The following is a 23,838-nucleotide window of genomic DNA, read 5'->3' as shown; positions in this document are numbered from 1 at the left end:
AACAGCTTTAGATATAAACATTGAAAGGAATCGACAGCACCGCATTGAGCCCGAGAGGCTGCAGACACAGACACGCGTCACCACACGTAGCCATAAAGCACACTGCAGCAGGATGACCACAGAGGAGACTTCCAGCTTTCTGGCTCCTTTGAAACGGGTCCAGATCTGTCAAGTCGTTGAGCTTTATTGTGAAATGAGTCTGAAAGAGATCTTTCACTGTCATCTAAACGAGATTTGTGATTTGCAAACAGTCCACTGACACCGTTGACACCCGTGTTTGCGTTGTGTTGGCGGAACATTACCTTTAATATCTGTTTTCTTTTAAACCAACCCACTTTTCCCTCTGCCTCCTTCCGTCGCTCTCTCTCTCTCTCTCTCCTCTCTTAATGCAAACAAGCCGACCTCACTCTCATTTCCATCTCTGAATAACCTGCCGCCGCAGCATCTTATCCTTTTACAACTGCGGGCTCTGCCGCTTCCCCTCTCTATTTTCCTCACATAGCTTTTCGACACTCTCTCTGTGTCCAGTAAGTAAGTAAACAAAAAAAAGTGATTCCCTGGAGGTTGCATGTAGTAACGGATACCTTGCTTTTTTTTTTGTTTTGTTTTATGTTGTGCCCCCCCCCCCCCCCCCCGCGCCGCTGTCCTTCATTTGTCGTTGCCCGCGGCATTGGGTTGCGTGGTAACATGTAGCCTCCGCTCCTTCAGTTCGGATAGGTCCAACACACTCAACCGGAGCTCATTTGCACGAGACAGCATGATGATTGAAGAGATTCTGGCCCCCACAAAGGACACGGTAAGATCAGTTTCTTGTTATTCATCATCTGGGCTTTCTTTTCCTGACAGTCAATCTCCTCTTTTACCCTAATCACACCTTTATTTTTAGTCTAATTCTAACTTTTGCTGATGTTAGTTTTCTAGTACTGTTCTTATATTGTCTATGATCTGGTTAAAAAAAAAAAAAAAAGAATAAATATAGACTGAGGTTGGATTTAAGCAGGGAAGGAGCAGGGTAGCTTTACTTGTCTTACACAAAGGTCATAAGAGAAAACAGCCACAATGCCAGCCTTGCTTTTGCTGAAGTGCTGAGAGCGAGTGTACAGCACCTTGGCTGAAAAGTTTATTCAAACCTAAGGGCTTTGGGAGGCCCACGCTTTGCTTTCTGCCTGTCCGTTACTTGTTTTGGTGTCCAAGAGCAAAAACAGAAACTGTAGCCTCGCTTTTTTGAAGTGTTTGTAACATAAGCTGCAACTCCAGTGACATCACCTCCAAAATCTCAATCCATACATGGCCAAAGTGTACACTACTGAGCTCAACTCTCTCACTATACTCATAAACATCATTTAACGAGACAAACTTTCTATGAAACAGGTTCTTTATCTACCAGAAGCTATAAAAACAAAACAGTTTCCCTCTCCTGGTTGATAATTCTGTGTTGTTATCACAGTATGCTCTGCTGCATGTGGTAGATGATGAAGTCACTGAGATGAGATGATGCTCTCTTTGGTTGAAACTGATCACTTTCATGAATTAGACTGTGACTTCTGAACCGTCTCTCTTCTCCCCCTAAGCTTCAGAGTGTCTGTAAAGACATTTCCTACTTGGTTGACCCACTCAATAAGGTATAAAGTGTCCACGCAAGTCTGACTTGTCATTTTTCCGTCCATGTCAGTGTGGCTCAGCTCTTATTTTTCCTGCGTGTTCTTTTTTTTGGGTCCATGCCGTTCTCATCTCATACATTAGTGGGGGTCTGTGTTCACAGTATGTTCTCATGATTCAGTATTCTAATACAAAATTGTTTATTTTGGGGCGAAAGTCAACCAAAGGTGTTGTTCAACTGAAATTCTGCAGAATAATGAAATGGGCCACACTGCTCTAAATATTACAGTGTAATACCTACGTCCTCAAGTGTTGACAGCTTATCAAAATGCATTTTTTAAGGCATCGACAACAACTATTTTTATTTAGTTTCGATCAATGGCGATTGGACAGGTACGAGCACATTGTACATATGTTAAAGTTAATTTCCGGTCTCTGGGGCTTCATCGTGATCACTTTCACTGCAAGATCAAAGCACGTTCACTTGTTATCTACTTCCATCCTCCTCTTTATTATGTTTTCTTGTCAATTACGGTATTTCTCATTTTCTCCATCTCGACACCATCTTCCTCTTTTCTCAACTCAAGTTCAATTGTCCCCAACTCTATCACCTTCTTATCCTCTTTTTTTCTTTCCTGTGTGTGTGTCTCTCTCTCCTCCTCCTCCTCCTCCTCCTCTGTCTTCTTCTCATTCAGCATCTGGCAGTGACGAGAGACATCAGCACAGAGTGCATGCGGCGTTACAGCTGGACTCCAGACACTATGGACCACAGCCACAACACCGTGTCCAGCCCCATTCACTCTGGGTAAGAACGACGAGGGGCCGTCTCATCTGAGATGATGATTTATTAACACGCAGACGCATGTACAATAGTACACAGACAACAAATATCTGTATATGCAGACACACACTGCATGAACTATAGCAAAAATCACATATTTTACAAGTAAGTTGTATTTCCTTTTCTCCCTTTGAGTCAATATTCAGCAAACCCTGCAGCACTGATGCAGACAAAGGTGCAGGGCTGTGGGATTTCTGCAGTGCTGCTGCTGCTGCTGCTGCTGCTGCTGCTGTACACATCACCTTTCAGCACAAATGTACACTTCATCCTCTAAAGCTCTCTATGTCATACCATAAGTCCAGGGACATGGTCCAGAAGTCACCGCCATGTTCACTGATTTTTATCGCCACAGAAACAAAGTAGAGGCTCTCTGTGAGCTCAGTGGCTCATTTGAATAAACTGATACGATTCTGCTCTCGTTCACTTACTTTGAATATTATGACTGTATAAAATGCTATAAACAGGGCACAGAACTCACTGTAATGTTTGCTGTCTTTACAGAAATGAAGTACTCAGATGTGTCATGTACAGTTTTGAAGTCTTTGTGTGTCATTATTGTGCTTTTGTGTGTTTCTCTGTCAGTGTGTGTATATTTTTTTCATTGTCCTCGGTGTCTCTTTGTGTGTTTGTTTCCCTTATTTATTTATTTTTAATTCTTCCTGTCTCCTCTAGTAGTTGAAACAGACCCCAACGTTGCTTTGTGAAACTTTGATACTAAACCTAGGTTCTGTGGGTTTGCCCTCGGCATTGTCCCCATGTGTTTATTTTGCAGCTTGTCCTCCCCACTCCCACAGTATGACTCCAGGTGATGTCTGAGTTCACTGCTCTCACCCGTGATGCCGCAGTGGTGTCTCTCACTCCTCCACCACCTCTGTTTTCCTCTCCTCTCCCCTCATTCTCTCCTCCTCTTCTCCTCCTCGTACCTGTGCTCATCTCATCTGTGTGGTCTGGTGTTCCATTTGCACTGAGTAGATGTTAGAAGTGTATAGTCAATGTGTTTGGGAGTTTTGTTGTGCGATGTCTGTCTCTCTCTCACACACACACACACACAGTCTCTCACTGCACACTAAGAATAAATCCTCCTCAGAGACTTAAAATTATTCTGGTTTTTGCCACATACTGTACCTAACACAACTACTTTTCTCTTACGCCACATTATCCTCCTCGTTCTCTCCTTTTATCAAAGGTTATTTTAAAGGGAAGGTCAAACCGTGTTTTTAAATTGAAGAATGGGACACATCACACATATTATCATGATGAAAACATCTGTGCAGGTGTTTAATATTTGATCACAGAGTGTCGCTTTAGAGGAACTGAAATGTTGGCGACGATCTCACCTTTTGCCTCAGAACTGGAAACTAAAGTTTCTTCATTAGCACCACGTTTAGTTTTTGACTGTGTGAATTTTTTTAAAATCAGGCAAATGAAGGTGAGAACTCCCAACTTTCAGAACTCAAAGCATCTTTTTATCTTCTTTCTATCATTCCAGCTTCCTCTATTTTGTGTTGTTTTCCTTCGTTTTCTAACTTTGTCTGGGTGTACGGTGATCACAGCATGGGACTCGTCCTCTTCACCTGTGTCTGTGGTTTGACTTTTGTCTTTCTTTCTCTACGTTTGGGTCTTTTTTTTCCCCTACTCTAACGTTGTTCTTTGTCACCGCGCAGGTTCTTGGTCAGCTTCATGGTGGATGCCCGCGGGGGCTCCATGAGAGGAAGCCGCCACAATGGCATGCGCATCATCATCCCTCCCAGGAAGTGCACAGCGCCTACACGCATCACCTGCCGCTTAGCCAAAAGGCACAAGCTGGCCTACCCTCCGCCCATGGTGGAGGGAGAGGGGCTGGTCAGCCGGCTGGTGGAGGTCGGACCGGCTGGGGCTCAGTTTCTCGGGTAACACGCTCAAGACTTTTGCTGACAAAGTTTTCTTCTATCTACCAGCCTATTTACCAGCAATTATCACTTAACCAAGGAAACATCGCACCTGTTTTTGAGTTTTTTTGTGGTGCTCTCTTTTCTCTTTCAGTCCGGTGATTGTAGAAATCCCTCATTTTGGTTCCATGCGGGGAAAAGAGAGGGAGCTGATTGTGTTGAGAAGTGACAATGGCGACACGTGGAAGGAGCACCAGTCCGACGCCAGAACAGAAGACCTTGTTGACCTGCTGACTGGAATGGATGAAGGTAAAGGACAGGACGCAAAGAGCCTTTGTTGGTCCACACTAATGACTGGAGTTGAACTGAGACACGTAGGAAAAGCTAAACTTCATTACTCAGGACAGTGTCAGCTGTTGACCTAGAAAATCTAATTTTCACCACAGAAGTATCTTTCAAGCTATTTATTCTATTTGGTCCTTTTTGCAGTGATTCTGTCCAAAATACACAACAACGTTACAGCTCAATTACTTTGTTTTGAGGTAAATTTTGTACCAAGAGGTCCACACAGAGGTCCAGCACCTTAAGGGCGAAGCTTTGTACACTGCAATCAGTTACTTGTTTGTCAGGGAATTGTCACAAGTGGGAATGGAATGGGGGAAAAACATTAAATATTTAGTGTATTATGACAGATAGAGGGTTCAAGAAAGTTCCAAGTTTCTGTTTTAATGAATGATATCAGTGCACAAAAGTGTTTACTGTGTAGAGCTCTCGTTCGTTAAATTTATTACACAGTGTCATGCTAGTGTGATGTCACACTATTTAGTTAGTTGACACAGCTACTGCCATCTGGCCTGACGCACCCTGTGGTGAAAATGTAACCCAGATCAGGATTTATGGCAAACTAAACCGCACTGTACCAGTTGATGGAAAGTATGTCACTGTCAGTCTAATTAGAATAAGAAAAGAATCCATTAATTGTCGCTGTTTTCTCTGTTAGAGCTGGACAGCCCCATTGAGTTGGAGAAGAAGCGCATTTGCCGCATTGTCACCAGAGACTTCCCTCAGTATTTTGCCGTGGTTTCACGGATAAAGCAGGAGTCAAACCACATGGGTCCTGACGGAGGCGTTCTGACCAGCAGCACTGTGCCCATGGTGCAGGCATCATTCCCACAGGGGGCGCTCACCAAGAAGATCCGTGTTGGCCTGCAGGTACAGTGTGATATAACTATACTGTCCACAGACTTTTAATAGCTGGCCTACTTTTTAGTTGAAAGTGGGTCAGGCCTTCGTGGTTCATCTTTACACTTTGTACCTCCTTGTCGTCCCGTGTTTGCCGTCCAGGCCCAGCCTGTACCAGATGACATGGCGAGGGCTATTCTTGGAAACAGAGCCACCTTCAGTCCCATCGTCACCGTGGAGCCCAGGAGAAGAAAGTTCCACAAGCCGATCACAATGACGATCCCCGTCCCTCCCAGGTCGGCAGAAGGTCACCCCAGCGGCCGCAGAGGGGACGCTGCGCCCTGCCTACGTCTGCTGTGCAGCATCACAGGCGAGTAGACCTGCAGATTTACAGATTAGGGAAGAGCTGTGGAGGTTTAGAAGATCAGCTTTAGATACAACTAGATGTTATCTGCATTTCCACTTATAGTTATTACTGAGAATAGCTGTTTGAAGACATGCCGGTGGATATTTTCCAGAAACTGTCATGATGGGCTGTAAGTGAGAACCCAAATGTCAACAAAATTTGTGCAGCAATTTTCTGGAACTCCTCTCAGATCCCTAGTCACATTTTTGGTTAATGTCTGAGTGAGTCCATATGAGAACATAGAAAGAAAAGATTCAGATTATGCACACAGAGCAAGTGGGTGAATGTACTTTCTCCTCCATGCTCAATCCAGGCTGCACACCTTACCTGGATGATCTGGACATGTGTTTGCTTCTGAGCCAGACAATCTCCCACTGTCTTCATCATAAATGATGTCCAACGTCCAGACATTTGGGTCCAGATATTTTCTATAGTTTATGTTTGCAGTGTCACATAGCCGCATCGCTGAGAACGTCAGTTCTGAGAAGATAAAGTGATGTGGATTGTTACAGCTCAACACTTGTTTGGCTGGAAAAACAGTGGGCTCATCTTTTGTTCTCTTATATCATGCAGGAGGGACGTCCCCTGCCCAGTGGGAGGACATCACAGGGACCACACCACTGTCCTTTGTCACTGATTGTGTCTCCTTCACCACAAATGTGTCGGCCAGGTGAGGCACAGACACACACACAGTATTTTGAATTAACTGTCACATACTTTAACTAATCCATGTTTTTTGATTACATTTTTTAGTTTTGCCAAAGTTTGGGACTAGGTGTCAAAATATAGAACATTTCAAGTTTAAAAAAATGGGTGGATTTGTCTGTCATTGACCAGTCAAAAGCAACTGACTTTAGTTATTTTAATCATGAGCTAATTTCCAGGCTTAAAAGATTCTTAAAAGAGAGATTTTGCTGATGTTGCAAAACCCTTAACAGCGATCCATCAAAATGTGCTCTTAAAGTGAATTTGGAAACACTTTAGCTGCCCTTGCACTGTTCACTTTAATCTATTGAGTTGATGAAGTAACTAGATAGTGGATTATTTTCTCCTCCTGACACCGACGAGGTCCCTGTACATATAAAAAGTCATGAACTCTGGATCTGATCCTAACTAGATTTGGATCATGTGGCGATCAGCGTGCAGCCTGTTGTTAACGGGTTTCTCCCTACACTGCTGTCATGTGTCTGTTTTTTACTCTTCAAAGAAATGCTTTTACTTGTTTTATTTACTTTAAATTAATTATCATTTCATCAACTTGACAGTTTCTTAGACCCATGAAAAATGATTGAAATGTGTTGAGTTCCAAACTATTGTTCTGTGAGGACGATAAAGATTTAATAATGCTGAGATGTTTCTTCCCTTTAGATTAGAGTTTTAATGATTTAATAAAGGCACATTTAAAACCCCACATCAGGGACATGGTTAACTCAGCTGACTTTCACATCTCTCCTCTTCCTCCTCCTCCTCCTCCTCTTCCTCAGGTTCTGGCTCGCAGACTGTCACCAGATTCCTGAGACGGTAAGTCTAGCGTCTCAGTTATACCGGGAGCTGATCTGCGTGCCGTATCTGGCCAAGTTTGTGGTGTTCGCCAAGATGAACGACATTATTGAGGCTAGGCTGCGTTGCTTCTGCATGACGGACGATAAAGTGGACAAGACCCTGGAGCAGCAGGAGAACTTTGAAGAAGTGGCCCGGAGCAAAGACATCGAGGTGGGTTTATGTACACTTGAAAAAATACTGAAAGGCAAAGCGAGTCTAAAGGCCTTTTGCACACCGGACACTTTTTCGACCATTTGTTCACACATCATTGTTATTTTTCAAACCCATATCCAGTCAATGCAACTTCACATCAGTGACTTTGCACCTTACTTTTTTACTACTTTCTTACTATTTTTTAAGTTTATTTATCCTCTTACCAATCGAAATATGCTTTAAATTTAATTAAAAATAAACTAGACATCGTAAAGTCTGCTCTCAACCTGTGATATTATTTCTCTTTCTTGTTCCTGTCACTTATGTTTGCTTAAAGTTTCCATTGCTGTGCAAAGACCTTCATAAAGAACTAACAGGCAAATGACTGTGAATTTAAATAAAGTACATTTGTTTTCATGAACCTCATCACACCGCGTTTCAATCACTGGACTTCTGCAGGTTCTTGAAGGCAAGCCTATCCACGTGGATTGCTACGGCAACCTCTCGCCTCTGGTCAAGAGCGGCCAGCAGTTGGTTTTTAACTTCTACTCCTTCAAGGAAAACAGACTTCCATTCAATGTGAAGGTACAACACGGTCTTTCTATCTCTGTGAGGATTTACTATGTACTGTATGTTGTTCTATAACTGTTTTCCTTTGCTGGATCTGATGGATTATTCCACAGGAAGTTAAAATGATTGAACAAGTGAGAGATTCTCACAGAACAGTTTGATTTTCAAGTTAAAGTGAGAAAAACAAAGATTTTTCTACTTCATTTTACAGGGTCATTCTTGGAAATATTGTATATTATATCACTTAATGTTTCATGACTATCTCCTTCAGATTAGAGATATGGGCCAGGAGCCATGCGGACGCCTCTCCTTCTTGAGAGAGCCAAAATCCTCTAAAGGCCTTCCGCAGACTGCCATATGCAATTTGAATATCACACTGCCAACCCACCGGAAGGTAAGACCATTTCGTTGGAACAGTTTGTCCTTGTAGGCCGTATCATTATCATCCACATGTTAATGAAGTGAAAGACAACAAAAAAAAAGAAAGAAAAGCAGCGTTGTCCTGACGTTTTTACGTATGAACGAGACTGCCTGCTGCTTGTGTCTATTAGTGTTAAAGCCTGTGCCAGTCATACGACCCCACAACGTACACATGCAGCCACACATGCACATCATGCTTTTATTTTGTGGTGCGTTCCATTTACATCAGAAGTCGGAAAGTTAGGGTGACGTCGCCTCCGAGTCGACTGCGGTCCATCTGAGAAATCAGGAAAAATGTGGAAAAAACCTGAGCTGTTGTTAGATATACCAGTCACTAACAACACTCTACACTGTATTTAGATACAGTTGAACAGTATTATGTGTACCGCGCTGACTTAGCGTTAAACAAATAAACAGTAAAACTGTGTTTGCTTACTGTTGACGCGAGTTGCAGCCGTCTTATGTCGGGGGTTTGTGAGTTAGGCTCAACTCGACGTTCCAAACCTTGGATATTCCGACTTCTGACTGCAGCTGGAATGTTCTGTCGTTGCTTGGCTCACTGTGGTTAAAGCAGAATTTTGCAAAAAAATAGAAAAGAAAACACCTCTCCTGTGTTTGTGGTGTTGATTGATCACAAGAACATTTGAATCCTTTTGCTTTTGTTTCTGTTATGTTGCTCTTGTATTTTTTTTTTTTATTAATCTCAGATTTTTTCCGATGCTTTTTCTTGTTTTTGCTGCTCCATTTTCATCCCCTGAATTTTATTTCTTCCCCCCCTCCCCGCTCACTATAACGTCCCTGCTCTCCATTCTGTCATCTCTCTCCTCCTGCTGTGCATCTTGGAATACCACAGGATATGGAGTCTGATCCTGATGATGAGGTAAACAGATTCTTCATCATCACGTGGAGCTGCTTCCTCCTTGTTGTTTTGTTTGGTTTGCTTCACTGCAGAAACTGTCTGGTATATATATATATACGTGTTGCTAATACTTTGTCTCTGTACAGCACCTGCACGTGAACGCCGCTTCTGACCGCTCGTTTTCTTACACAGCTGCGTGTTTTGCGTCACTGCTGAAGTAACCCCCATGTAGTGCATGCGACGAAATGGCAATCGTTTTAATCAGCAGGGATTTATTTATTGTCGTTATCATCACAAGTCTCCCGTAGAGTCTATTCTACACTTTGGCTTGTTTTCCATCTCTTTCCTTCTTTTACATAAATCACCATTTCGCCATTTTACTATTAACTCGAAGAGCATTTCACACAGGACTTAGGTGTCTCTCGAGCTGAGGACGAAACCCTAACTCTTACCATTTTTCCACTTAGTCGTTGTTTATTTGTATTTCCTTTCTTCACCCTTGTCCACGGCTTGTGTGTTACAGAGAATACTAACACTCTTAGTTGCATGTCAATGACGTTTATAGCAGAGTGAGTCCAATCGAAGGGAAATAGGTTTTTGAGAATGAATATTTCCATTAAAAAGTAGCCATAGTGCTTATTGTATTATTTTTACTTTACTATATCAACCCATCTGCTAAACAGAATGTTTATATGGGACAAATCAGCCACCAGGTTATTAAATTCAGATTTTATTGAACACTAGCACCAAATATGCCCAAAAATTTAGAGTTGCAACTAACGATTATTTCCATAATTGATTAATCTGTCCTTGTTTGGGCCACAAAATGTCAGAAAATGTGGAAAAAGTTTGATCAGTGTTTCCCAAACCTGGAAATGATGTTCTAAAAATGTCTTGTTTTGTCCACAAACCAAACATTTCTTTGTTATATGGCGTAAAAAAAAAAGTAAAGAAGTGTAAGAAAAAAAACAAAAAAAAAAATTCTTTTAGTTATTTTCAAAAAACGCTCAAACTTATGAATCCAATATCAAAATTATTGATGACCAATTTAGTATTTGATTAATGATTGATTAATCGAATAACCGTTGCAGGCCTACAACAAATCCACACTTTGTCATACAACTTAGTTTCAGTGGACACAGGAACACAAACACTGAAAAGATTTATCACACCACTATGTTTCACCTGGTTACATAAAATGCACACGCTGTCTTTATGTAAAGATAAGATTTTTATTTATATAAATCATAAAATGCAGAATGATAATATAATATAAACAAAACAATTGTGACCGACAGGACTGAATATGTGTTGCTACTTGAAGAAATTGTATTAAACTGTACCATGTCACCAAATGTGACGATGAGCTGAGGGAATTCCTAATAGGCATTTGTACGTCGTGTACCCATACCTACCACTTAGTAGGAAAGGCAAAATACAAATTATTGGTAGTTATTTGGCGTTGAGTCCGTGAACGAAAAAGTTTGTTACTCTACAGACGAGACTTAATAATACACCTGACGTGTTGTTTTTGCGCCAGTCCTAAGCGCATGTATTTATTGACTAATGCCAGGACAGTATCTTAGCTGTGCATTGCCATATCTAACCCAGCAAACAACATCAACCCAATTCTGAAAGATTCAAACCACATTTCACCATACTTTTTGTGTTGAAGCATCCTTTGTTCTTTATTTGTTTGTTTCAGACTGAAAAGCCAGAACGACGTCATACCTTTGCCTCCTTAGCTTTGCGTAAGCGCTACAGCTATTTGACCGACCCAGCAGCGAGTGAGTTCCCCATTTTTACTTTTGTGAACATTTTGAATTGATTTATTTATTTATTTTTACACATTTTCTAATGTTAATCAGTTGAGGTGCCCTCTTCATCTAACACATACTCTTTTGGTCATCTGTCACGCGTCATACATTTGCATGGTTTCCTGTCTGTTACGCTTTACATACCCACCCCATGTTGACATAAAGTCTCCCTGTTTGAACAGTTACTTTACATTTGTGAAAACACTGGGAATCAATGTCTGTCTGTTCATTTATCATTTGAAAAAAAGAATCATGTTCACTCAATTCATGTCAAATAAAATATTTTTTGAATTGTTCTCATTCTTTTATTGGCCATTTCTCTCATATTGGCTTTATGATTGTGTGCTGCTGTGTATATTAATGTGCTAACAGGTTGCACTTTATATCAGCTTGATTTACCATATGCTGAGACTATAGTACACCTAACTTTTTGCCATTTACAAAATATTGGCATATATTCCCATGTAACCGTTATAAATTGTTGCAGCAGTTTGTAAACTGCATGTCATATTATTAGGGCACAGTTGTTTTTTTTACTCCAACCTTGTCCACCTGTGTTTTGTTCAAACAACCACATTGTAAACAGTGATTTGAACAATAACAATAGGAAGTATTATTCATTGTAACTTTGTAAAGTGCAACCTCACCTTTAAAGCTGTGACCAAACAAGCAAACTGATAATTATATACACTTGTGGGGTCATCTCTGGCATTGGAAATGAACGCATAAACTTGTGTCCATGAGTCATGTACTGAGAAAGGCACTGATGCAAGGAGGCAAATAGATTAAGCACATCAAAAGTCAATGGAATTGTTTTATGGATACATAATTCTTTTTTTTTTTTCATCTCTACCACATCAAATGTTTTTGTTCCTACACACACCATCCTTTATCCAGGTTTATATTGTAATTAGTAGACTGATTTTAGACCAACATGCCATCTTGATTTTGTTTTAAAGGGCCTGTATTACATTTGACAGTTGTTTCAGTTGTTTTAAACTTTTGTCTTGCTGCTGTGATTAATGGTGTTTCTGACTGACTCAAATTTCTCTCTCTGGTTTTTATGTTTTCTTTCAAATTATTTTACGTTCCATTTTATGTTTGTTACTTTTGCTTTAAATTATGATTTAAGAAACAACTGATCGAAGCTCGACGAGAACACAGCCTTCTAGCTACCCTCACAAACCTGTCTTTTCAACGAGATCTTATCAGGCGTGGTCACCTGTTCCTGTCCCCGTCCCTGGCCAAGCCAAATCTGGGTTTGGCTCCCTCTCCAGTTCATCATCCAACACACCCTCTGCCTCTCCATTAAAGTCTGTGTGGTCCATCAACTCTGCCTCCCCCATCAAGACCAATATCCCTGGTTCACCTGCCTCGTCTGTTAAGTCAGTTAGTGACATGGCGTCCCCCATACGATCTTACAGAACCATCTCCTCTCCTATAAAAACTGTGGTCCAACAATCCCAATACCCAAGCCAGATTTCCCAGAGTCCCCTGGCCTCACCAGGGAAAAGTTCCCCAGATCCTCTGTCTATGAAAGGGCTGGCAACATTGTCTGCTAGGACCTCCCCTATAACTGTCTCTGGAGGAAGTGCTCTTCTTGAGAGAACATCCATAGGCATGACCCCACCAACCTCCCCCAAATCTTCACTGAGCATGTTTAGTTCACCCCTACCATACAAGACTGTTATGGGGGGCTCCGGTGGCACATCAGCATCGTCCTCACCAATAAAAACAGTCCCCGGTCTCTCATCTATGCGTTCCTTTGCTTCCGATGTCACTGGCCCTGCAAGGAACCTGTTCTCATCTCTTTCATCACCACTCAAATCCAACAACTCTCCTCCAAGTGCTGCATCTCTAATCAATGGAACTGCGTCATCTACACATTACCGCTCTTCATCCCCAACACATCTCCATAGTAGCCTGCAAGAGAGAATACAGGCAACCACCAATGCTGCAACTACAAATGTCAATGCAGCCTTTGATGAGGTTGAGAAAACACTAAATTCTTGTTCTGCAGGCTACGGCACTTTGAAGTCCATGTCCTCTTCTGCTTCCTCCTCTTTTCAGTCGATGAGGTCTTCAGCTTCTAATTCCCTTTATGCCACACTAAGATCCCCTCCTAATGTCACCACAGCTGTTACATCCAGTACAGTGACTGTTCCAGTGTATTCTGTCATTAATGTGATGCCAGAGCCTCAGTTTAAAAAGTTACCTGAGGTGTCCAAGTCAGCTGCTGCCCTCCTGTCCCCACGGAAGACCATGCCCACTGAGGTGAATGCTCAGTTGCAGTCATCCTTTGCCAGAACTCTCTCCCCTATCAAAGCCTCTCTTTTTTCTGCTGGCTTGAAATCAAACACCACATCACCACTGTCATCCAGCCAGGAGATTTTGAAGGATGTAGCTGAAATGAAAGAAGACTTGATACGGATGTCAGCCATTTTGCAGACAGACCCAAACTCCACAGCCAACAAAGGATTTCAATCTGATTCTCCCAAGGAGGTTAAGATGGTTGAGGATGAGGAGCCGTATAGGATTGTGGAAAAAGTAAAACAAGATTTAGTAAAAGTCAGTGAAATCCTTACCAAAGATGCTGCGAAAGATGGTAGGGTCTCCCTCTCAAGGGGCTCTTTGGATGACATTCATTTTTCAAAAGTACAGGTTGAACAACCACCAAGCAACTGGAGCTATCCACCAAGATATGAGACTGTGGTTCCTCAGGCCAAATCAAAAACAATACCAGATAGGGATTTCAATCTGTCCAAAGTGGTAGACTACCTAGCTAATGATGTTGGTAATAGTTCTTTCTCCAAAATGCATGACACAAAGCATAAAGCAGATGAAGGCAAGAGAGAAGGAGAGGGCAAGGAGAAGCAGAAACGTGTCCTAAAACCCACCATAGCAGTTCAGGAGCATAAGCTCAAAATGCCTCCAACTAACATGCGCTCTTCCCCTTCAGACAAAGAAATCAGTAAAGTAGCAGATGCCCTTTTTGGAGCAGACACTGTGCTAGAATCCCCTGATGATATCTCACATGAGCAGGATAAAAGCCCCCTCTCAGACAGTGGTTTTGAGACCAGGAGTGAAAGGACACCCTCTGCCCCTCAAAGTGCAGAAGGCATGGGCCCCAAGGCCCTTTTTCAGGATATCCCAGTTCCGCCAGTTATCACAGAGACTAGAACTGAGGTTGTTCATGTCATCAGAAGCTATGAGTCCCCAGAGGACAACAAACAATCTCTAATGGAGGAAATACATCCTATCAGATATACTGATTCAGATTCTAAAGGGCATCTAAATCAAGCCACACCAACTCCAGAACAGAATAAATGCTATTCAGTAAAGGTCATCCCTGATGAGGATCCAATGGGAAAAGGGATGAGGGTAAAGGAGGAGACTCACATCACTACCACCACCAGGATGGTGTACCACAAACCTGGCAAAGACACACCCTCTGAGAGATGCGAGGAAACTATGTCTGTACATGACATAATGAAGGCTTTTCAGGCAGGCAAAGACCCTTCAAGAGAACTGGCTGGACTGTTTGAACACAAAACTGGCAATGAAGAGACGTCACAGAGAATCCTTGAGGACGTCAACTCCAAACCTAAAGTTGAAAGAATTATTGAGGTTCACATTGAAAAGGGAAACAAAACAGAACCAACAGAGGTAATCATCAGAGAGACAAAAAATCACGCAGAAAAGGAAATGTATTACTACCCTGGAAACAGACAAGAAGAAGACGAGCCTGAAGAATCACTTCCGGTGTACACACCAATGGCACAGGAGGAAGACAGTCGCCCTAGTTCAGCCCAGCTTATGGCAGATGACTCTTACAAAACACTAAAGCTACTTAGCCAGCAATCTGTAGAGTACAAAGAGGATGAATCATCAGAACTTAGGGGAGAATCTTATAATTATGCAGAAAAAATGCTACTCTCTGAGAAATTTGACCAGTCTCATTCTGACTCTGAGGAATATCTGAGAGATAGGTCTCACTTCCACTCACCAGACAGAAACAGTCACAGTGAGGGTAGACCACTTGGGCAAAGGACAGAGTATATCTTCAGGTCTCCAAGAAATGTCTTTGACAAATCTGGACGAATGACTAATGTTGAAGATAACTTTGACAAACTGACACTTTTGCAGTATTCTTCTGAGCCTGGTAGCCCAAAGCAGTCTGTTTGGATGCGTGTGCCAGATGAAACACAGTGTGAGGACAGAAAACAGATTATGTATGAGGACAGAGTGGACAGGACTGTAAAAGAGGCACAGGAAAAACTCAGTGAGGTATCTCAGTTTTTTCGTGATAGAACAGAACAGCTCAATGATGAGCTCTCTTCGCCAGAGAAGAAATCTCGCAGACCTGATTTCAGAGAATCTCGATCAGGGCCAAGCTCTACACACAGCAGTCCAGAGAGGTCAGCTTATAGAAATGGGGGTAGTGGTGAAGAGTGGAGCAGAGAACGGCTCAGAGATAGGTTCGGCACCAGTGACAGGAAATGTGCCAGCTTACCCAGCAGTCCAGAGAGGAGAGTATTGCTGCAGTTTAGTGATTCTGACTCAAAAAAACAAGGAGATGGCAAAACACAAGGAATATCAAGTGAAAGCTCTAAACAGTTCCAAATATCCTCTTCAAAAGTGAATGCAGTAAGGCTTAAGTTTGAACAAGAAGCTCAAAGGCAGGATAGAACTCCTCAAGGTGTCCAAAATTCAAATCCACCTATCAGGAAACTTCATGAAAGTAAGCTACCAGTATATCAGGTGTTTGCTGGTTCAAATATTCCTAAAACACCAGAAAGTCCAGTAAACCAGAGGAGATGTTTAGATAGTGAGACAAATAAGTGCACCCCACAATCGCCCAAACTATCGCATTCTTTAATTCATGAGTCAATGAAAGATGGCAATAATAGTGATTCCCAAAGACAAGAAACGACCAAGAAAATAATCTACACAGAATTTGTTGTTCGAGAAAGTCCAAATTCCAATGATAGTCTAAAAAAAAACTCGGAATCGCAAAATCCTCTTAGAAAGCCATCTAATTTCTCAGAAAATCAAAAATCCACCTCTTCAAAATTAGAAGACTCTGCTGAACCACATGACAGGACAGGGTGTCATATTCCGACTTTAGCTAGAAATCGGGTACACAGTAGCTCTGAATCTAATAAGTCCACTCGTGGATCATCAGTAGGGAAATCCATTGACTCATCAGATGGTAGCCAATCAAGCATAGTGTGTAATGGTGTTGATGGCAGCCCAGTAGAGTATTTGGATCCAGTTACCCCTGCAGTTGTATCAGAGGCTATCAAAGATATTAAACCCTTACCTGTGTATGTTAGCATCCAAGTAGGGAAGCAGTATGAGAAAGAAACGGCCTTAGGGCAGTTGGGGACATACAAAAAGATAGTAAGCCATGAGAGTAGGACAGTACATGAGACTCGGGGTGCATTTTACGCTGTTAAACAAAAACAGTCTCCATCTCCTCAAGGAAGTCCAGAAGATGACACTTTAGAACAAGTGACTTTCTTGGACAGCTCTGGGAAAAGTCCTGTTACCCCAGAGACCCCCAGCTCAGAGGATGTAAGCCTGACCTCAAGAGCACCAGACACTTTGATAGGCCAAATGACTGGTATGCCAAGCCCTATTCCAGAGGAATCTGAGGAGGAGGAAGGAAAGACCTTCACTTACAAGGAGCCCCCAAAGGAAAAATCGAAGCCAGCTTCTTCAGACAATCACAGCAAAAAACAAGATGTAGAGAGACAAAAGTCAAAGGAAAAGAGAGTGGCTTATATAGAGTTCCCTCCACCTCCTCCTTTAGAGGCAGAGCAGTCTAACCCTGAGAAAAGGGGGAAACGTGTTTCCTCTGAGGCAGACACAGAAATGATGGAGGTGAATCTCCAAGAGGAGCATGATAGGCACCTTTTAGCTGAGCCAATCATCAGGGTCCAACCACCATCCCCCATTCCCCCTGGTGCTGATAACAGTGATTCTAGTGATGATGAGTCTGTCTTCCATCCTGCCCCTGTCAAAAAGTACACTTTCAAAATGAAAGAGGAGGGAGATAAGCACCCAAAACAAAAAGGACCAGAGAAAAATGGAAATAATAATGAGTCTGGGGTTAATGGTGTAGTAAAGGAAGAAGATGTTGACTTCGAACAAAATGGCAATGACCAGTCAATCACTGACTGCTCTATAGCAACCACTGCTGAGTTCTCCCATGACACTGATGCAACTGAAATAGACTCTTTAGATGGGTATGACCTTCAGGATGAGGATGATGGACTGAGTGAAGACCCTAAAACATCAAGCCTGTCTCATGATGGTAAAACAACTGACCGTCCATTTAGTCAGTCTAAGCTTGAAGTGATAGAGGAAGAGAAATGTGAAGAAGCAGGGGACAAAGGCAGTGGAGAAGAAAAAGATTATACCCTTGAAGGAAGACATCCAGAGAGGCAGGGCTTTGGGGACAACTACTTTGCCTACCAACTTGAAGAGGAGCTGAATTCAACCTTTAAGACTGTTGCCACCAAAGGCTTGGACTTTGACCCCTGGTCCACCAAAGGGAGTGATAACGAGGGACTTTATGAGTCTAAAGCAAAAGAGGATGACCCCAAACCCTTTGGCTTATCAGTGGAGGACAAGTCACAGGCTACAACACCTGACACAACTCCTGCTCGTACACCGACTGATGAGAGCACACCGACTAGCGAGCCTAACCCATTTCCTTTCCACGAAGGAAAGATGTTTGAGATGACCCGCAGTGGTGCTATTGACATGAGCAAGCGGGACTTTGTTGAAGAGAGGCTTCAGTTTTTCCAGATTGGTGAGCATTCCTCTGACCCTAAAACAGGGGAAAAGGGGAGAGGGGGCAAGAGCCTGGGGGTAATTTCCTCTCAGTCACAAACAGGGGAGAGGGCCACAGTAGATGGAAAGGTGAAGGTTATAGATACTACCACAGACAGCAGCACTACACCAACAACATCAGCAGCAACAGCAGCAAAAGGCAGCCCTGCACAGCCTGGCAGTGACACTGGCTATACCGGTACTGATGGCCCCACCTGTGAAGCCATATCTGAGTCCGCCTCCTCTTGCACAATCACAGCCTCTAAGGTTGATCCCAAATTACGTACTCCTATTAAGATGGGCATAGCTGCCTCGATAACTGTGAAAAAAGACTCGGGGGATCTCACAGATTGTAAAGCTGAGATGTCAGAAGGACAGATGGTGCCAGAATACATCAGTATTGAGGGTCAGCGTACAGACACTCAGTCTAGCAGACAAACTGAACCCAAGTTAGAGAGAAAAGATTACCCTTCAGAAAACTGCAACAACAACAATAACCTTGAGTCATCCAGTGTTCAGGCCAACTACATTCAGTGTGGTAGTGTGGTGTTTAACTTGCAGTCCTCCTCTGAGCCCACTCTTCAGAAAGCTAGCAGGATAGAAACACTCTGCTGTAGAGATGTAGAAGAAAGTGTGGATGCACACAAAAACGTGCAGGACCAGAAAAGTGAAGCAGTCATAGAAAGTGAGGTGAAGCAGCAGCCCAAGTCAAGGCTCCCAGTTAAAGCAGCAGGGTGGTCATTTCACACACAGGGAAAAGCCATAGGCAAACAGAAGCCCAAGCAAGTAGTCAAAGTCGAAGTCAGGAAAAGAGGAGAGCCAGCCATAGCCAAGGTAGAGCCCAGGTCTAGAATACCAATCAAGGGTGTTAAAAAGAGCAGCCCTGCTGCTGCCGCTAGCTCAGTCGTTTCAGCTCGAGCTACCTCGCAGCCAACAAGAGCACTGAACTCAGAGAGAGCAGCCATACGTTTGCCCTCAAGGCTACCACTGAGGGACAGGCATCAGGTCAGCAATGTCACAAGCGAGGGATCATGTAGACAGGACAGACAGGAAAACCCCAATGAAATTTGTAAGCGCACCATTGAATACTTTAAAGACATTAGCGGGGAGACGCTAAAGTTGGTGGACCGCCTGTCAGACGAGGAGAAAAAGACGCAGACAGAGCAGTCGGAGGAAGACAGCACCTCCCGGAGCACCTCTCTGTCGGACGCCTCCCAGCCTTCCCAGCCCTCCCAGCCCTCCCGCTCATCCAGGTCTGGTAGAGGTTCGAGGGCTGAGGCCGGGGCCGCGTCCGTAAGGGCAAAGGTGGCGACGACGGACAGGGCCTCCGGCAGTGAGAGGAGCAGGAGGAGTAGGCGGACTGGTGGGAAGGAGGGCAGTCAGGGACTCACAGGGTCTCGAACGCCTCCCATCGCGGAGATCAAGCCTAGTTTGTAAAACTTTCACACTATGTTTAAAATACATCTATATATTTATATATTTCACTTTTAGTTGCATGACATCGTTGTGATTTGTTTAATAGTTTGACTGGAATGCCTGTGGCGTGTTTACATATATTCTTTAGAACAGTAGCTTTCATTTAAATGTATTTTTTTTTGTCATTGATGTACTGTGCACTGTATTGTCCTTGTTGCAAGTTTCTCTTTCCTCTGTTCCCCACTTTTAACCCCTTTTAACCCCCATATATTAAAGTAAGCATGCCAGTAGTAATGACTGGTCCACTGGCACAACCAGTCCCTTGTTTAACAACTCCCTGGTCTGTCTGTCTGTCTGTCTGTGCAGGGTGGCTACCAAAGTTATTGTCAGTTTGCTCTCACTAAAGAAAAAATCATTCTATCTTACTGTCCTTTAAACTAAGTAGTGTTGGCAAAGGACACACACAAGTGTCTCGCATGTCGACTTTTTTTTTACATCGTAGAAAATAAAATGTTCCACCCTGGATTTGTAGAACTATACGTCTGTTGTTGAGAGTTATGTTATGCATTGTTTTGTGGTTCTCAGTTACTGCCTGCGTAGAACATACATACCACAAACACAATCACAGAACACCTCTTACACTATGAACATATTTAAGTTGCCCATAATGTCTTGAGTGTCAAATACCCTTTTCTAGCCATCCTTGAGAAACAATTGAACCCATATTTTAGTTACATTTCATATAAATGGAAAGGAAATATTATTAACACAACCTCGATTAATGTCATTTCTGACAACTAAGTGGCCAGAAAAGGAACATTTTGTACGTGTTAATTTTTTCTCTTGCATTGCTCTGTAGGGGGAGAAGAATGTGAATGGTATTGATGAGTCACTGTCTTCTATCTCCTCAGGTCCCCAAAGTCCTTGTGAGAGAACGGACTTGCGTATGGCTATTGTTGCAGATCACCTGGGACTCAGTTGGACAGGTGAGTCATACTCTAGTTTGCTCTAATGCTCTGCCCTCTTTAACCAAACTTCCCTTCTTTCACAGTCTGGTATTTACTGCCATCTGCAGGCTAACAGGAAATCTTACCTTGGATTATAATGTTGGCTATATCCTTGAAAGTGTGGGGACAAAAATAACATATATATATGTCTACCTTTCAAGAGGCAGCTTTCATAAGATTTTATTTAGGAATTGAATTATGTTGAAATACCTGTGTTCATATTATAATTTCATTGATACAAAGTCTGTATTTGCCTTGTGAATAAAAGTCAAGATATTTAAAATCCCTGAAAAGCAAACGCAGAGTTTCATCTATTATATAGTATTGGGTTCAGGATGTTTATGCATGTCTAAAATATGTCTGAATATCTCCTCCTCAAATACTATGTAAAACTTTGAAACTATTTCATTAAACCACGAGCGAAATGGTGAAAATGTCACTTAATATTTGTTAAAAAAGCGGTTTTATACCAGAGCATTAACGTATATTCTATAAAAACTAATTCTCTAAAACCGCATCTCTGAGCAGAGACCACTACTGAATTTTTACATGATATGAAACCTCATTTTTAAACACTTAACGTCTTTTTAATCCTTCAAATTTGGCAACACGTTTTCTTGTGCGGGTGACAAAGTCAGAAGGGATGTTTCTGTCACTATACAGGAACTTTAAATACTCTTTGTGTCCCGTCACAGAGTTGGCTCGGGAGATGAACTTCACAGTGGATGAGATCAACCACGTCAGACTAGAGAACCCCAACTCTCTGACAGCACAGAGCTTCATGCTACTCAAGAAATGGGTCAGTCGGGAAGGGAAAGATGCCACAAGTAAGACTACTTCTTTTATCTCAAACATTTATCTTCTCTTTAATTGTCTTGTGTCTATTTTCAGTCTTTCTTCTTTGATTTAACAGAAAAACTCAAAGGAATTGTTTCTTGACAGAGATTTTTACATTTACGCACAGACTCCCTTCACCAGATTCCCTGATATTTTTTCCCACCTAATAATTTTGCTTTTCAGGTGACTCAATCTATATTTTGCTCCTTACTTCCACAGCGGATGCCTTAACTACAGTGCTGACCAAAATCAATCGGATGGATATTGTGACTTTACTGGAGGGCCCAATATTCGACTATGGTAACATTTCAGGCACAAGATGTTTTGCCGATGATAACGCTGTTTTCCGGGATCAGGCTGATGGTAAAGTTTAGCTCTGTCTAGCTGACCTCTTACCTCTCCCTGCTACCTCTCCGTTGTTCAAATGCATGGTTGGCTTACAAATAATCCTAGTGCAAACCTTAAGATAAACAAAGTTAAAGTCCGTTTTGGATTTTGTTTGGACAACTGGCTCCTGATGTTGCACAAATGCATTTCCATGTTTCAGAGTTTACATGCCAATAATTCATTGGCATGTTGTAAATAATTATGGCATTCTACTTGAAAACATGTCAACCTTTATTTATTAAATTTTAATTATAATCATGTTGTATTAGCAGCTGAATTGACTTTCCTCTATAAATCACACAGTGAATCCAGTTGTCTTAAATGAACAATATCCATTGTTAAAATCCCATTCTAAGTGCATGCTGCATAATCCATACCACTTTAAATGTTTTTTTTTGTCGTGTCAAACCTGAAAAGAAATGATGTAACTGTAGAATCTGCTTTCCTGATTTAGATAAGTTCTCCTAGTTCTCCTCTAGTTCCTCTGAGCCTTCCCTCGGATAGATGAGAGAATCTCTTCCTTTGTGAAACCAGAGTTCCTCCTGCTGCTCCTCCTCCTCCTCCTCCTGCCTCCCATCACCTCTGCTCAGCAGTATCCACTGCTGCTAACAGCACATAACAGCTCTTAACAAGTTAAGAGTCATGTGTTACCGATATCTGCGTGTCCCTTCTCCTCATCCATTCCTCACATGCCACTTCCTCCTCCTCATATCCTCCGGTCATGTCATTATTCATTTATTCTCATTTTCTTGTTGATCAAGCATGTCTAACATTTGTCTTTCTTTGTTTGATTTCCTCCACAAATATCTTGCCTCATAACCTTCCCATAGTTTGCATTATCATCCCCTTAACTCCGGGAAGCACTGAAGCTCCCTTCGTCATGCAGACGCCCAGCTCCTACTTTCTAACGCCCACCCCAACACCCCCACTCTCTCCTTTTACACCCACGTCAGTACTTCACTCCCGACACTTTTCCCCTCGCCGCTCTCTGAGTTACGAGTCCTCCATCTCACTCAAAGACTTGGCTCCTCCGGCGCCATTTAAACAGCCACAATGCAGCTTCTTCTCCCCCAGTTCTCCATGCCTCACTCGCCAGTGTCCCCCTAATTACGCTTGTCAAGCCGCTCTGTCTCCCTTCTGCCCGCACCCGTCCTCACCGATCCCGCTCATCACCTCACCATTACCGTGCTTAGCTGCTGCTAACTCTCTGTCACCCTGTCTGTCTTTCCCATGCTCTCCTACCTCCGCTCCACCCTCACCCACCTTCACCATATCCGCTCTAAATCCTTCAGAACCAATCACTTCCTCTCTCGCAGTAACTGGATCAACCTCTGACCTTTCCTATGATCCTGCTCCCTCCAAACCTGTAACCACACCCACTAATCTCACCCTCGAACTTTCTGTGGACCCTATGACTGTTCCCTCCTCACCCTCAAGTAGGGTTTCACCTCCCGTTACTGCCTCTCTAAGCAAAGACTCCGTAGTGACCCAGCTGGCTGCTTCCTCCTGCCCTGTCTCCCCTCTTTCCTTATCTACTCTCCCTCCTATCTCCCCCTCAGGGTCTCGCTGTCCTAGCCCCAGTCCTTCCTCCCCTCCCCTGCGCTCCCTCTCTCCCTGTCCTGCTTGCCAGTGCCCTTGTGCTCCCTCGGTTCCTCCACCTCCCACTCAAACCCGCATCGACCCTTCCACAATGGAAATATTCATTTAAAGTGCTCTGTCCTTCACCTCGCCTCCTTCTCCTTCCTTGCTCCCTCTCACCCTCTCTCAGTCTGTGAGCATGTAACAGAACACCTTGGGAATGATTAACATCCTACGCTCATCACACTCCCAAATTTAACATCTCTCCTCACCATAGCTGCTAATTCAACAATCACTAAAAAAAAAAAATGTGAGCATTTGCTGATGAAATCACCTCTGTGATTACTGAATGAACTTTTTTTCATTCCCAAACACATACAGTACATTTTGCTCCTTATGTGTGAGGTTGATTTTGTTGAGTAGCTGCTGATGAGCTCGGTGGGTTTCTGGATCCATGCTTTCCACTTCACCCTCCGTGCCATTGTCCATGTCATACGGTGTACACATATGTGCGGG

General features: G+C 42.8%; 1 protein-coding gene across 40 annotated transcripts in view; it reads left to right on the top strand.

The window, feature by feature from the left end:
• The window catches only part of LOC131473785 (ankyrin-3-like), a 126,617-nt gene that overhangs the window by 95,532 nt on the left and 7,247 nt on the right, over nt 1–23,838 (top strand). For 16 of the 40 annotated variants that reach the window (XM_058651285.1, XM_058651302.1, XM_058651299.1 and 13 more), the window contains 18 exons: nt 694–796; nt 1,572–1,622; nt 2,295–2,404; nt 3,213–3,245; nt 4,105–4,329; nt 4,463–4,617; nt 5,309–5,520; nt 5,653–5,860; nt 6,470–6,566; nt 7,381–7,609; nt 8,051–8,176; nt 8,433–8,555; nt 9,435–9,461; nt 11,146–11,227; nt 12,390–19,526; nt 20,425–20,499; nt 21,216–21,347; nt 21,577–21,720. In XM_058651285.1, the coding sequence (XP_058507268.1) occupies nt 694–796; nt 1,572–1,622; nt 2,295–2,404; nt 3,213–3,245; nt 4,105–4,329; nt 4,463–4,617; nt 5,309–5,520; nt 5,653–5,860; nt 6,470–6,566; nt 7,381–7,609; nt 8,051–8,176; nt 8,433–8,555; nt 9,435–9,461; nt 11,146–11,227; nt 12,390–19,526; nt 20,425–20,499; nt 21,216–21,347; nt 21,577–21,720 (9,269 nt within the window). The remainder of the gene's footprint in view (nt 1–693; nt 797–1,571; nt 1,623–2,294; nt 2,405–3,212; nt 3,246–4,104; nt 4,330–4,462; nt 4,618–5,308; nt 5,521–5,652; nt 5,861–6,469; nt 6,567–7,380; nt 7,610–8,050; nt 8,177–8,432; nt 8,556–9,434; nt 9,462–11,145; nt 11,228–12,389; nt 19,527–20,424; nt 20,500–21,215; nt 21,348–21,576; nt 21,721–23,838) is intronic. The other 24 variants (XM_058651293.1, XM_058651281.1, XM_058651280.1 and 21 more) reach the window with 15 other exon arrangements.

The sequence above is a fragment of the Solea solea genome, chromosome 15 (genome assembly GCF_958295425.1).
Source record: "Solea solea chromosome 15, fSolSol10.1, whole genome shotgun sequence".
In the NCBI taxonomy this organism is placed as follows: domain Eukaryota; kingdom Metazoa; phylum Chordata; class Actinopteri; order Pleuronectiformes; family Soleidae; genus Solea; species Solea solea.
The sequence above is the reverse complement of the archived record's forward strand: the minus strand, read 5'-3'. Positions and strand labels throughout refer to the sequence as shown.